The following is a 12,511-nucleotide window of genomic DNA, read 5'->3' on the forward strand; positions in this document are numbered from 1 at the left end:
CACTATGAGTGATGAAGTACAAGTGAACCACCCCTCTTCGTATATCCCAACCCTGCAAATCAGTGGAGGCTTGAGGGGCTTTTTGTGTAACTGTCATTGAATGCTTATTCTGTTATTCTTATATTCTGCCTTGGCCTCAGCAGAAACAAGATACTTGGTGAGTGGACTCTGATCCAGATAAAGACAGCCATTCTTGAGTTTTTGTGTTTCATTCAAACCCCTTTGCACAGGGCAGTCTTGCTGTGCTTCACCCAGATGGAATCCTAGAACAATCTTGAGTGATACTGGCCTGAAACATGAATTTTAGAACTCGAAGAGACATGTGAATTGAAGGGACAATATTCTTGGCACTCCAAACCATTTTAGGATAAAAATGTTATTGTCATTGAAAACTGAAATCTTAACAAAACTGGAGAAAGAACTCATGCTGTTTTTTCAATTTCCCTTTCAGATAAACACTGTCATCTTTATACTAGCAATGAAAGCATCATGCAGACGAAGACAACGTTCATTTGAAAAAACTGGAGTCATGTAAGTTTGGGTTCAAAAAGCTGTAGAAGAAGTTCTGTCCTGGAATAACAAAGGGATAGAACTACCTAAAAGTCAGAGTTGGAAATAAGTAAGATACTTGGAGAAAGAGCCAGTCTGCATTGGTGGAAGAGTTTGGAATCTCTTTACCAGCACCTATTTCTGGGGTTCCCTTGGCAGCTCTGTAAAAACCTCCCCCACGTTGCTGTGCACTAGTGACAGCTGTAGGCATGAGAGGGAAGAGTGAAAAGATTGGTTTCTGTGTGGTGTTACAGTCCTGCTGTGTCTCTTTCCTCGTGCTGCCTGCTAACACTTCACCTCACTCCTGGCATTTCCAGGTGGGCATAATTCTGAGTCTCCTTGTGCTCACCCATGCTCAGAAATGTCTCCCTGATGCATACCAGGATGACCAGTCAGGTCAGGCAGGGGCCCACTGTGGTTCCTGTGTTGAGGACTGGCCTCCACCCCCATCCCATTCCCCGTGGGATGAGCCCACAAGCTGAAACCTGCAGCCTTTCTGAGCTGTTGTGGCAGCACATTCCCATTAAGTCTTATTTTGCCCAAAGCTTAGAATTTGCCTGTGAACTACAGTGTGATTAGCTAGTGTCAAGACAGCCCCTTTTTACAAACAGGTAGCTGTATAAGATTTCAAAAGGCTTTCTGTAGCTACTTACTCAGCATTAGATCTCAGTTTTTAGTTTTTTTTTTTCCTTAAATCTCCCTAAACAAATGGGGAGAAATTGCTACTTAATGTCAGCCATTTTACTAAGAACATGAAACTTCTGCCACTGGAATTGTCACCAGCTTTGGAAAGTGTCTGTGTACGTAATGTTTTTAAGCAAACATACACTCCCCTGACTGCTCTCAATTCAAAGCCTTGGGCTGTAACGTTGGGAAAGAATGCGAACGTGAACTCAACAAACAGAACTGAGACGGACCTGGCCATTTACCGCCCAGATCTCTGCCTCACAGTCAACAAGACTGAACAGTAGGGCTTGGCGAACAGCCATGTTTGTTGGAAGATCACCCTAGAAACAGACTTGAAAAGAAATTGCCTTTTTTTTATTTTTTTTTTTAACCTGAATATTCTAAGTCATTAGATAGCACTAGGAGGGGGGTTGGGAATTGGCAGCTGGTGAGCACTGCCTCAAGGGCCTTCTTTTTGCTGAATCCGTGGGCATTTACTCCTCACCAGGTCCGTGTGGGCTCTCAAGGATAGGGCATTTTTTCTCACCTGTGTTGAAAAGCTGAGCTTTCCTCCTATCTCCTTCATGCTGTAAGTGCTTTCTTGTGCTTCCTTCACAGCTCGGTGCTGCGGACGGCGTTCCTGCTCCTCCTGCTCATCAGTGCCACGTGGCTCCTGGGGCTGATGGCAGTGAACAGCGACGTCATGACTTTTCACTATCTCTTTGCCATTTTTAGCTGCTTGCAGGTATGTTAGCATTTTGTCAGTGAATGACCTCAGTGAACGCACTGCTGTGCCCCAAAAATAGGTAAATGTTAGCTAACTTTATAACTGAGGTGTTAAGTACAATTTTTGTATTGTTTTCTCAAAGGGAGTGAGTGCTCTGTTCACCAAAACCGTAGCTTCTAGTAATTGCAGTCTATCACTTTCAGTCATCCTAAGATAAGTGCTCTCAAAAAACGACAGATAAATAACAGTAGGTAATTATACCTGTATCTTTCCAGAGGCAAAATCTTTGCTGTTGTCTTCTGCAAGTTCATTGTTAACAGTCATTTTGTTGCTTTCACAATGTAAGTTACCATTTAAGAAAATTAGTCAAATGGTGATTCTTAAATATGACTCACTGCAGTAGGGTTCTACTGGATCACCTGTTTGATCTGCACTGTTGTTGATTGAAGATGCAGAATATGGTTTGTAGGAGATCTGGCATGAAAGTAATTACGAAGTCATGCTAATTAGTACTGCCTACAGTACTAAAACAGGCACTGCTGGAAGGCCACTGCTGTCAGTTGCAGCACAAGAACCACAGATTTTAATGAAAGAGAAAAAGAAGTCTGGTAGGTCACCCAAGGAGGTGCCTGTCCAGGCCTTGCAAGCACATCAGATAGACCAGCCTGGAACATATTCTACCACTGCAACTTGGCATGCTCTGAAATAAATATTCCCACTTAGGCTGTAAAACCAGGCTTCCACAAGCCTAGAATGAAATAAAATTAAATATAAACCTGGGGAGAGGGAGGAAAGTCAGTGGCTGGAGTTCTCCAAACTTGCCTGGAGAGGCACGGTGGTATGTGGCGTTTCACGTCATTGCCTTCTTTGAACTTGTATTCTTTAGAGGGACATTTATGTGAGTTTTATTAATGAATAATCCCAAAGTGCTAATGCCAACTAAGATTGCATTTGATTGAATGTTTAGAAAAAGAGTTTGAAGTTTAAAGTTACTCAGTCAATTGCTTTGGCTGAAATCTTGAAATGCAGGCATCTTGTAATGTTGGTACAGCTGCAACTTCATGAGTGATTGGCTTCTATATACTATATCTCCAACCAAAATGGATAATAGTTTGGCAGCTGCATGAATTCCCTCAAAGCAAATATATCTGAGAACATACACGTGCATGCTCCCTGCCCCCTCAAAAATGTGTTCATGTGTGTTCCTGGCAGGCCAAAGGCTGCCCAGCCCTGGCAATTTCAGTGCCTTTCCCTTCCAGAAGGAAGAACATAAGGGGCAAAAGCTCCCTGACCCCAGCATCTCTTCATGCCTAATGAGGCTTTCTAAAGTTCTTTTAGCAGCAATATTAAGGACACCTACCACAGTAGTTCCCCATTTCCAGAGGTTTTCACTAAAGGCCATGATATTGTTGGTGTGCTGTTACTGATTTTGTCTCAGAATCAGTGTAAAAGCTCTGAAAACTTAATGCAGCTACAACCATGAAACTTCCTGAAATGTCTTCCAGTGGCACTGATGTGCCTATTGGACATTGAGAACTATGAGGTAGAGTGACAACTACTATGAGCTCTGCTCTATAAATCCTATAGGAACACATCATTTTGTATATTTTCCAAGGCCATTTATGCACATTTAAGTTGGGAAGCAAATTATGCAGAAGGGATCAGTCAGGGCCATTTCAGTCAAAGACAGGAAATAGTTACTGCTGTTGAAATCATGGACTGTGAACTGGAATTCAGCGGTTGTTTCAGAAATGTTCTCTAATACTCATTTGTGTTTGCAGTTTTGTGGTAATGAATCATTTAGATTTCGTTTTCTTCTCTCTAAAACGATCCAGGGGCTGTTCATTTTCTTCTTCCACTGCGTATTTAACAAAGAAGTCAGGAAGCACTTGAAGAATACTTTAACTGGAAAGAAACCTCTTCCAGATGATTCCACTGCAACAAGAGCTACTTTATTAACTGTAAGAAAAAAGATGGGAAAAAAATCATTTTCTGGCTGGTGGAAGTTACCTAAAATGCACTTATAATTGGCATGTTCACAATTAAGTGAATTGTCTGCTTTCAGTGACTTCTAAAAAATCACCGAGGACTTCTCAAAAGTTCTGATTAGTGTTTTATTTAAAACTTTTGACAGGAAATATTTTTTTTCCTCAGCATCAACAATCACTTCTTAAAGACTTTTAACAGGCAGCATGTCTAACGGGACTTTCAGTAGGCATTTGTTATTTTTTATACTTGCAAAGGTCAGGATTTGATACAGAATTTGTATGTGGGGTATTCTGAACCACTTTGGTACTTGCATTATTCTTATTATAGTCTATTGATTTATGTAAATAGAAGTCTGAAACTTGTAAGTAAAAGTAACCGATTACTCCTCCATATATATTGCAATCCAGGTGACACCTACACTGGTAAGCTTAACAGGATCAGATTGTGGTCTTGAGCCCTAAATCCATAAGATTGAACCGTGAAAGTACCCTCTAACATGGTGCCATCTCTGCCAGCTTGCAGCTAGTCTCTCCGTGCTTGGGAAGGGAGACGATGGCATGCTTAGATTTTATTACCAGGTGGAAAATTGAGGAAGAGGTTTTAAGGCTCAGAACTGCAAAGGTTTTCAATTAATTGGTTGATTGAAATGAGGCACCGACACTCTTCTGATGAGCTGGGTCTGAGAGCCTCATGTCCACCAGCTTTGAATATTCAAAGTGCTGTAATGAATACCCAGGTCCCTGCCCACAGGCTCTGGTGAAAATCATTTTAAGACTTCTTGCTTTGATCTGATTCCATGTCTATTTGCAATAACATTAATAAGATATATGGACTCAAGATCAACATTCTGAAAATGATCAGTCTTACTCTCCATTGCCCTTAAAGGCTCACAGTAGACCCTTAAGTCACATTTAAAATCTTTCTGTCAAGAAGGCATACAATGCCCTGGCCCCTGTTGTCCAGCAGCAATGAACTGAAAGTCTTTGCTGAAACTCAGGCACACTCAGACTCTCAAGAGCAGGTACATCAGCTGAAGAAAAGAGTCAGTTACAGATCTCAGACTCCAGCTTCTGCGTCAGTGCTGGGCACTGCTCTCTCTGCCAGTCTATGTGCTGCAGAACGGAAAGATCTGCCTAGAACAGTCGGGAATCCACCGTGTTTTGTTTAAAACAATGCCTCTTGTCATTCATTGTTGCTTCGTGTCTTTCTTTTCCCCCTTCAGCGATCTCTGAACTGTAACAACACGTACATAGAAGAGCCAAATATGTACCGCACAACCATTGGGGAATCCACTGTCTCCCTAGAGAGCACCGTCAGGTCAGCCAAGAGCCACAATAGCTACCTTGCTTATATCCTCAGGTAATCCGGTGGCAGGTGCATGGCTTTCAGGTGCTTGCCTTTCCCTTTTCGTTACTCTTGTGGAAAACAAAAAGCAAGAGAGAAATGTTTCGAGTGTTACTTGCTCTGTCTTAACAGTTATGTTTCATGTGACTGTCATTTTCTTTGGTGCATTTTCTTTTGCTTGAATCTTTGCAATGGTGACTTCCAACAGTGCAGTAGTTACCATCGCTGCTGTGTTAACTATTTTGGCTGTGCTGCTTGCCTGTTAAAATACACATGTGTTTCAAGGAGCAGGACTTAGATTATTAACATCAGGCTTTTTCAGAATGATGATTCATGTCTCCAAGGCAGACATTACCTGTGTCTTGCTGTAGAAGTGCCTACATTGGCAATCAAATAAGCATGGGCTGACTAGCATGCACTGCAGCTGGCAAAAGGATCTCATTTGCATGTCTGCCTTGTTGTAAGAACAGTGAAATGACCAAGAAAGGTGTCCCGTGTTTTTATCCTCTAAGGGATGATGCTGCTCATAAGCTCAGTGGATCCTCAAGTCAAGCAAGGGCTGGTCAGACTGAAGCAGATTCCTCCATTTTTCACAGGAATCCATCTAAATCTAATGGTAAGAATTACTTGTAAGTGCTTTGACCCATCTGTGAAGCTTTCCCTTCTCAGCAATTTTTTCAAAGCCTTCTGTAACAGTAGGAGCAGTTACTCTGCATCTCATTCTCGTTATGCTGTTGGCATGAGGAGATATGCAGTGGTTGCCTTACTAGGGAATTCTGGAATGGAAATATGTATCTGCTTCTTGTGATGGCTCAGTTTTAATCTGACAGCTGTCACAGCTGCTGACAGTTTCTGGCGTCCCTTTTCTTTCTCACAAATTATGTACTACTGCTCTAGACTTTTAATTGGACATCTTTTAATGTTTGAGACCTTGAGGCAGTATCCTTTTTTATGACTGTGCATTTCATACAAGAAAATGAGAAGTGTCTCTTGTTTGATTTCCTTTCACTTGGGGTCTTGCTGTTAAATTTTGTTGCCTTGTAGCAGTTTTTAAGAGTACATTTGCAGGCTTTTTTATATTTCTAAGTACCTGTGCTTGCCAGTTGTTGTGTTGATTGAGATCCTGTGTAGTTACTGTTCTGAGTATTGAACAGTGCAAAAAGCTTCCACATTCTGTTCTGCAGCTCCCATTAGCTGAATAGAGCAGTTACGCTTGCCATAAAGACTTAGGCAGGTGCCACAGTCCTTCTGATTTAATCTTGAGAGCACTTGTGGGTTTAAGTGCACATCCCTGGCACGTCCTGAGCCAGACACCTGCCTTTTCTTTTTCTTCATGCATTGCAGACAGACGTGTCCAGCTCCTGGTTACCCTCTCATTGCTGTATTTCTCCTTTCTGCATTTGCAGAGCATGACTCAGACTCTGACAGTGAACTGTCCCTTGATGAGCACAGCAGCTCTTATGCCTCCTCCCATTCATCAGACAGTGAAGAAGACGGACTTGAGCCAGAGAAAAAGTGGAACACATCCACTGCCAAAAACAATGAGCGTGGCCCTCTCCACAGCACACCTAAAGGTACTCCTGATGCAAGGGGAGAGCAATGGTTTTATTTTCTCCAAAATAGCTTTAAGTAGATGTAACAAATTTACCAGGTAGCATATATTTGAGATGGCATCCCTACCACCGTGCCTTGCTACTGCAGATTGATCCTTGTCTCCAACTTAGAGGCCTTTCTTCCTTTCAAGAGTTTGTTCATAGGGGAAAATGAGCGCAAGTAAAAAGATGCTGGAGCAAATCTGCAACTTAACCATGCTCAGGCAGACAGCAGTCAGCATGTTTTGCAGGCAGGTCCCAGCAGCACTTGGAAATGGTGTTACACAGCCAGCAAAATGCAAAAGAAGAGGAAGAGAGGGAGGGAACTTGTTATTTTGTAGGCACGAGGAAGAAGTACTTGCCTCTCTTTGGGCAGCACAAGCATCTGGATGTAGTGGAACCATGGGAGGTGCCTTGGCTGCCCTCACCTCTCAGAAACCATTCCTGGGGAGCATGGGGGATTGCCAGCCCTGGAGAGATGAGGGTTAGTTTTGTCTCACACTTCTCTGTGTGGAACCACAGCCTTGTTTTAGGCAGAGTTGGACACCCTGCCATCCTGCCAGAGGTATTTTGAGGGCTTTGCTGCATCCCAACAGCAGTGCAGTGCAATGATGATCCTCTGAAGCACACAGCAAGTTTGACTGTCTGGTTTGGCACACATCTCCTTCCCAGCTGCTGGAGATAACACTGGCTGTGCAGCAGTTGCTAACCACCTATCCAACAGTGGTTTTCGAGCTAGTGTTTTTTTGCATTGCAGTTGATACCCTTCCCAATCATGTGAAACCCTATTGGCCCACAGAATGCATAACGGCCAGCGACAGCGAGGACCCCAGCGGGAAACAGAAACTCAAAGTTGAGACCAAGGTCAACGTTGAGCTTCACAGGGAAAATCAGGTGAACCACAGCAATGAAGCACCACAGGACAAAGAGAATGATGGGCAGCAGAAGGAGAACAGACCGCTGTCCCACCAGAACAACCAGCAGCCAGAGCAGAGGAAAGGTAGTGCAGCCAATCCAGCTCTGCAAGCAGGCCATGAGACTGTGGCGATAATAAGCATCTGTTTGGGAGGGGATTGGGATCATTAGGAGAGCACTTTCCTAATGGCTTCAGCCTGTATTACCAGGGGGGAAGTGGTGATTTCTGATCCTTTGGTTCTGAAATAAAATGACAAACCAGAATTCTTATTAAGAAATATAAAGAGTCACTTCTCAGATGTGTTCAGTTTGATAAATGAATTTACTGGTGTGTTTCAAAATCCTGATTGTTCCCTCTCTTTGGTGACAGGCATCTTAAAAAATAAAGTCACCTACCCTCCCCCACTGATTGACAAGAATATGAAGAATCGGCTGCGAGAAAAGCTGTCAGATTACAATCAGACCACGATCTCATCCAGGACTACTTCCCTTGGGACTAACGATGGGGTCCGCTCTCCTTCAGACTCGGGGGTGACAGTCAAAAATGCTCGGAGGGAGCAGTCTCGAGACCAGCTCAATGGCATGGCCATGAACGTCCATGTGGGAACAGGACATGCTGAGACATCAGACTCAGAGTAAGTGCCATGTGGGATGCCCTGCCAGACCTTCCATGCTTCTCACCTCTCCCTCCGCTCTCCATCTGCGTGCTCCCACATGAGCAAAGATTTCATGGAGATTGGACCAGAGTCCTTCACCAGCGCATGGCTCATTGCTCATCCACGTCGTGTGCACACACAATTGTGATTCACTGACAAGAAGGTCAAAATCAGGTATCACAGGCAATGTGCTGTGGTAGACACCTGTCACTGGTCACCTTGGTGTGCTCTGTACTAGCACGAGCAATGAGCAGTGTAGCTGTGAGGATTGTGCCCTAGGAAAATGCTCTGCTCAGGGCTACCCCCTGCTCCCAGCTCTGTGCTCCCAGTCTCTCACCTCTACGCACCTTGGACCATGGGAGCATTTTTTTTTTCTCTCTCTTTTTCACAAATTCTCTTATTTTCTAGCAAGGAGGATGTTTGGGACCATTCAGGACACGTCACAGGGTGCAGTTAATTATACTTTGGCCAATATCAGGCACCCAAGGAGCAGGATTAGAGCAGGGCAATACGTGGAGCAGCACTTTTTGATGCATGTCCAGCAAGAGGTGTCCTGGGTGGCCAGGAGGTCAGCAGATGGGGAAAAAACCCAAAACCCCTGAGGAAGCCCAGCACTGTGTGGGGTGAGGCTGGGGGAGAATGGGATGGGAGTCCAGCCAAGCAGGAGGAACATGTTTTCTGGGCTGGAGAGCTAACAGCTGCAGAGAGAAGTGCTGTGTTGAGCTTCTGACCCTAAATTACCAGGTGTGTGATTCCCACCCACCATACAGTGTGCGTATCTGCCATTCTAAACAGAATTGAACATTAACAAAAGGCGGAGCAAGCTTTCAACCACAAGGCATTCTCAGAAACCTCATTACTCATTGCAGTTTTCACATTCAAAATGAGAACAGCCTTGAGTAAAGTCTGTGTAAACATTTTGCACACATTGTCTTCCTTTTACTAACACAAAGAATAGTCTCACTCCTTCTTCAAAACCAGAGACAATTCCTTACCCATCTTTAACCTTATCCCACTACGCTTTAGACTCCCAATGCTGTTCAAGGGTGTGCAGAGCATTCCCAGCCCACTGAAGAAATATATGTTTGGGCTGTTGAGGACTGGCAGTTGAAATAGATCCTGGTTTGGAATGCATGAATCTGCCTGAAATACGTTTCTAACAGCTTGCAAGGTCTGAGTGTGAGCCTCACATCATCACTTAAGGGTTAGCCAAACACACAATCCATAAACTTTCCTTTAAATAGTGCACCCCTCAGCCACCCGCTGTACAACTCTCATAGCCTGTAGCACCTGCAGGGTGTGCTCAGGAAGAGCATTCTCTTCTCGGTGATGTGCAGCAATAGGACAAGGAGCATTGGCCTAAAGCTTGTGCATAGGAAGTTCCGTATGGTAAGGGTGATGGAGCACTGGAACAGATTGCCCAGAGAGGTTGTGGAGTTTCCTTCTGTGGAGATATTCAAGACCTGTTGGGATGCCTACCTGTGCAACCTATTGGAGGGAACCCGCTTTAGCAGGGGCGTTGGACTCGATGATCTCTTGAGGTCCCTTCCTTCTTAACCCCTGTGATTCTGTGATCCCCGTGCAACATTCAGTTGGCAAGCATCAGTGGAGCGTGAGACCTAACTAAAAAGATTGGGTCAGTTCGGGTGGGGACATTTTCCCATGCCAGTTTAACCCTAACCCTGCATGATCACTTCTTCCCACTAACAGAGGCAGTAATGAAACTTCAATTTGAACCACCAGGGAGCTGTGATCGTGGCTCTGGACTCCTCACCGTGGGGCTGAGCCTCTGACTTCGCCGGGATCACTGCGTAGCCCGAGGACGAGGGTGGTGGTGCCCTGGCAGAGCACCGGTGCTCGCATTGGGAACACGGTGCCGGCTGCATCCGCCGTGGGGCTGCTGTGGGGTAATAACAACAACACCAACCCGTGCCAAAACGCACGGAACGGCCGCGGGGCTGCCCGGAACGGCTGGGTACCTCCTCACAGTGCGGACAGTGCCGCAGGGGCTGCACATCTGTTGGGGAGAAGCAAGGGAAAACAAGCTACCGCCGCAGTCCTACAGCGAGTCAGCCCGCCGGGCTCCAGGCAGGCACCCCAGGTGGCTCTCATCAACTTTTCTCCGGCCACAGTGTGACCCATCGGCCCGCTGCACTCTGCGGAGGAATGTCCCAACAAGTGTCCTTTAGTTTCTATGCCAGCATCTCTGTCCACCCCCCGATGGACGTGTCGTCTCCAGAGAAAAAACAACACACCCTTTATATATATATTTATATATATATATAAAGTGTAGATACTTTTATATATTTTGTATGGTGATGCGAAAGAAAAAGCTCTTTTGTATATTTTACATTTATACTGATCTTCTTAATTTGATAACAGGAAATCAGTTAAAAGAGTTTTGATATTTTTTATATAAATGTTGCACAGTTTTACTTGAATTTGGCGTTCAATAAAGTAACAGAGGTTTGCATGGAAACCAGCCTGCCATGCAATGCAGAGAAACACAGTACAGATAACTCCTAAATCCATGCATACAGTAAGTTTTGTTGACAGGTTTTGGACCACTGTAAGGACACAGCATCTTTCTTTGTAACCTCTTCTACAAGTGACAAAATATGCTTTGTGTTTTTTCCACTGTTTGGTGTTTTGGCCTCTTCTCTCAGTGCACTGAAATGTTTGGAAACTGCACTTCAGGACTAAAAACAAGTTGTATCTTAGTCTTAAGGTTTCAACGCCATCTTTGTATGGCAGAACTCAGATCAGCATTGCCATTAGCAAGAATAAAAAAGCAAGTGGTGTAAGTGAGAGGGGTTGCTCTGAATCTGCTGGTGTGGCTCAGGGACCTCGGGGAGAGGGTTCCCCTCCCAGGTTGTACACAGTGGCATTCTGCATTGCAGCCATGGCGCTGCTGATTCCTGTCCCCCTGCAGTCAGCACGCTGCTGATCGGAGCAGAAACACAGGGCTGGAAGGATGGCCAGGCCTCACTTCCCAGCTGCTGGGCACATCCCTGCCCTTCCCAGTGTGTCCAAAGGCGCATGGAAGGATTAAAGTTCTGTGGGCAATGGTACAGCCGTGAGCTACTGCCTGCCACCAGGGCTCCTGGGGCTCCTCACATCCCATGCAGCCCTGTGGGAACGCATCAGCTTTCTTTTGCACCGTGGTAAAGGGGAGATGCAGAAATGTGGGAATGCAGGGGGGGAAGAAAAGAGAAATAAAGTATGTGTCAGTCTCAGTTTTGGTATATTCCTGTGCATTTTTGAATGCATTTTGGAGGCAGTTGGAAGGGGAGGAAGGGTATTCTTCCTCTACAAGTGATGCAATGTGCTGTGTGAAATTCTCTGGCTGAGGGAAAACCATTTTGAATGTTTCGGGTGTCTGACACTTGGCCATGTGCTCAGGCACTGTGCGGAGCCTGTGGGAGTCGTTTCCTATCTGTGTATGTATATTTTGTCCCAGTGAGATGTAGGTAGTCTTATTTTGATCAGAACTGTTGCAGTAAAGGAGGGTCAGTTGTATTAATGACAAAAAAAAAAAAAAAATTAAAACCTATTTTTATGACTTTTTAAAAGCTTTATGGCAGATTAGACACTGGAGGTTGTTTGTTGTTTTTTTTAACAAATGTATATTTATTAATGTGCAGAACACTGGAATTGCAGCAGAGACGAAAGGAGAATTTACAATAAATTAAGATTTTTTTTGGACTTGTGTTCCATCTCTGGAGTTTATTTTCAGCGCTGTTCTGGAAGAACCTTCCCAGCCCTGCCTGGGATGCCTTCATTTCACCAGGAGGCTGAAGGTCGGGATGAATCTGGGCAGGGCAGCTTCTGTTTTGCAGTTGGGCTCTGATCTCCTCAGAACTGTATCCATTGTTCCTGCAGGATTTGCATGGAAGAAACCCCAGGTATTGCACTGAGAGCCACCGAGGCCCAACACAGCCTCCTACCATGGAGGGGACGCTGCCTCCAGCCCCACAGTGGGGCTGACCCCAAGGCTGCAATCAGAAGGAGCTGTTCTGACTTTCTTGGCTCCCCTCTTGGCTTTCTTGAGACAACGAGCGCTAAGCTGTGCT

General features: G+C 44.9%; 1 protein-coding gene across 1 annotated transcript in view; it reads left to right on the top strand.

Moving 5' to 3' along the window:
* Positions 1-12,143, top strand: part of CELSR1 (cadherin EGF LAG seven-pass G-type receptor 1) — a 158,517-nt gene extending 146,374 nt beyond the window's left edge. Inside the window, exons 27-35 of the mRNA XM_052681133.1 lie at positions 452-531; positions 1,834-1,960; positions 3,778-3,903; positions 5,154-5,290; positions 5,788-5,891; positions 6,682-6,849; positions 7,625-7,867; positions 8,153-8,417; positions 10,149-12,143. Coding sequence (XP_052537093.1) covers positions 452-531; positions 1,834-1,960; positions 3,778-3,903; positions 5,154-5,290; positions 5,788-5,891; positions 6,682-6,849; positions 7,625-7,867; positions 8,153-8,417; positions 10,149-10,173 — 1,275 coding nt within the window. The 3' untranslated portion in view covers positions 10,174-12,143. The remainder of the gene's footprint in view (positions 1-451; positions 532-1,833; positions 1,961-3,777; positions 3,904-5,153; positions 5,291-5,787; positions 5,892-6,681; positions 6,850-7,624; positions 7,868-8,152; positions 8,418-10,148) is intronic.
* The last annotated feature ends 368 nt before the right edge of the window (positions 12,144-12,511 follow it).

This window comes from Tympanuchus pallidicinctus, unplaced genomic scaffold (assembly GCF_026119805.1).
Source record: "Tympanuchus pallidicinctus isolate F22 unplaced genomic scaffold, pur_lepc_1.0 scaffold19, whole genome shotgun sequence".
NCBI classification, from domain to species: Eukaryota; Metazoa; Chordata; class Aves; order Galliformes; family Phasianidae; genus Tympanuchus; species Tympanuchus pallidicinctus.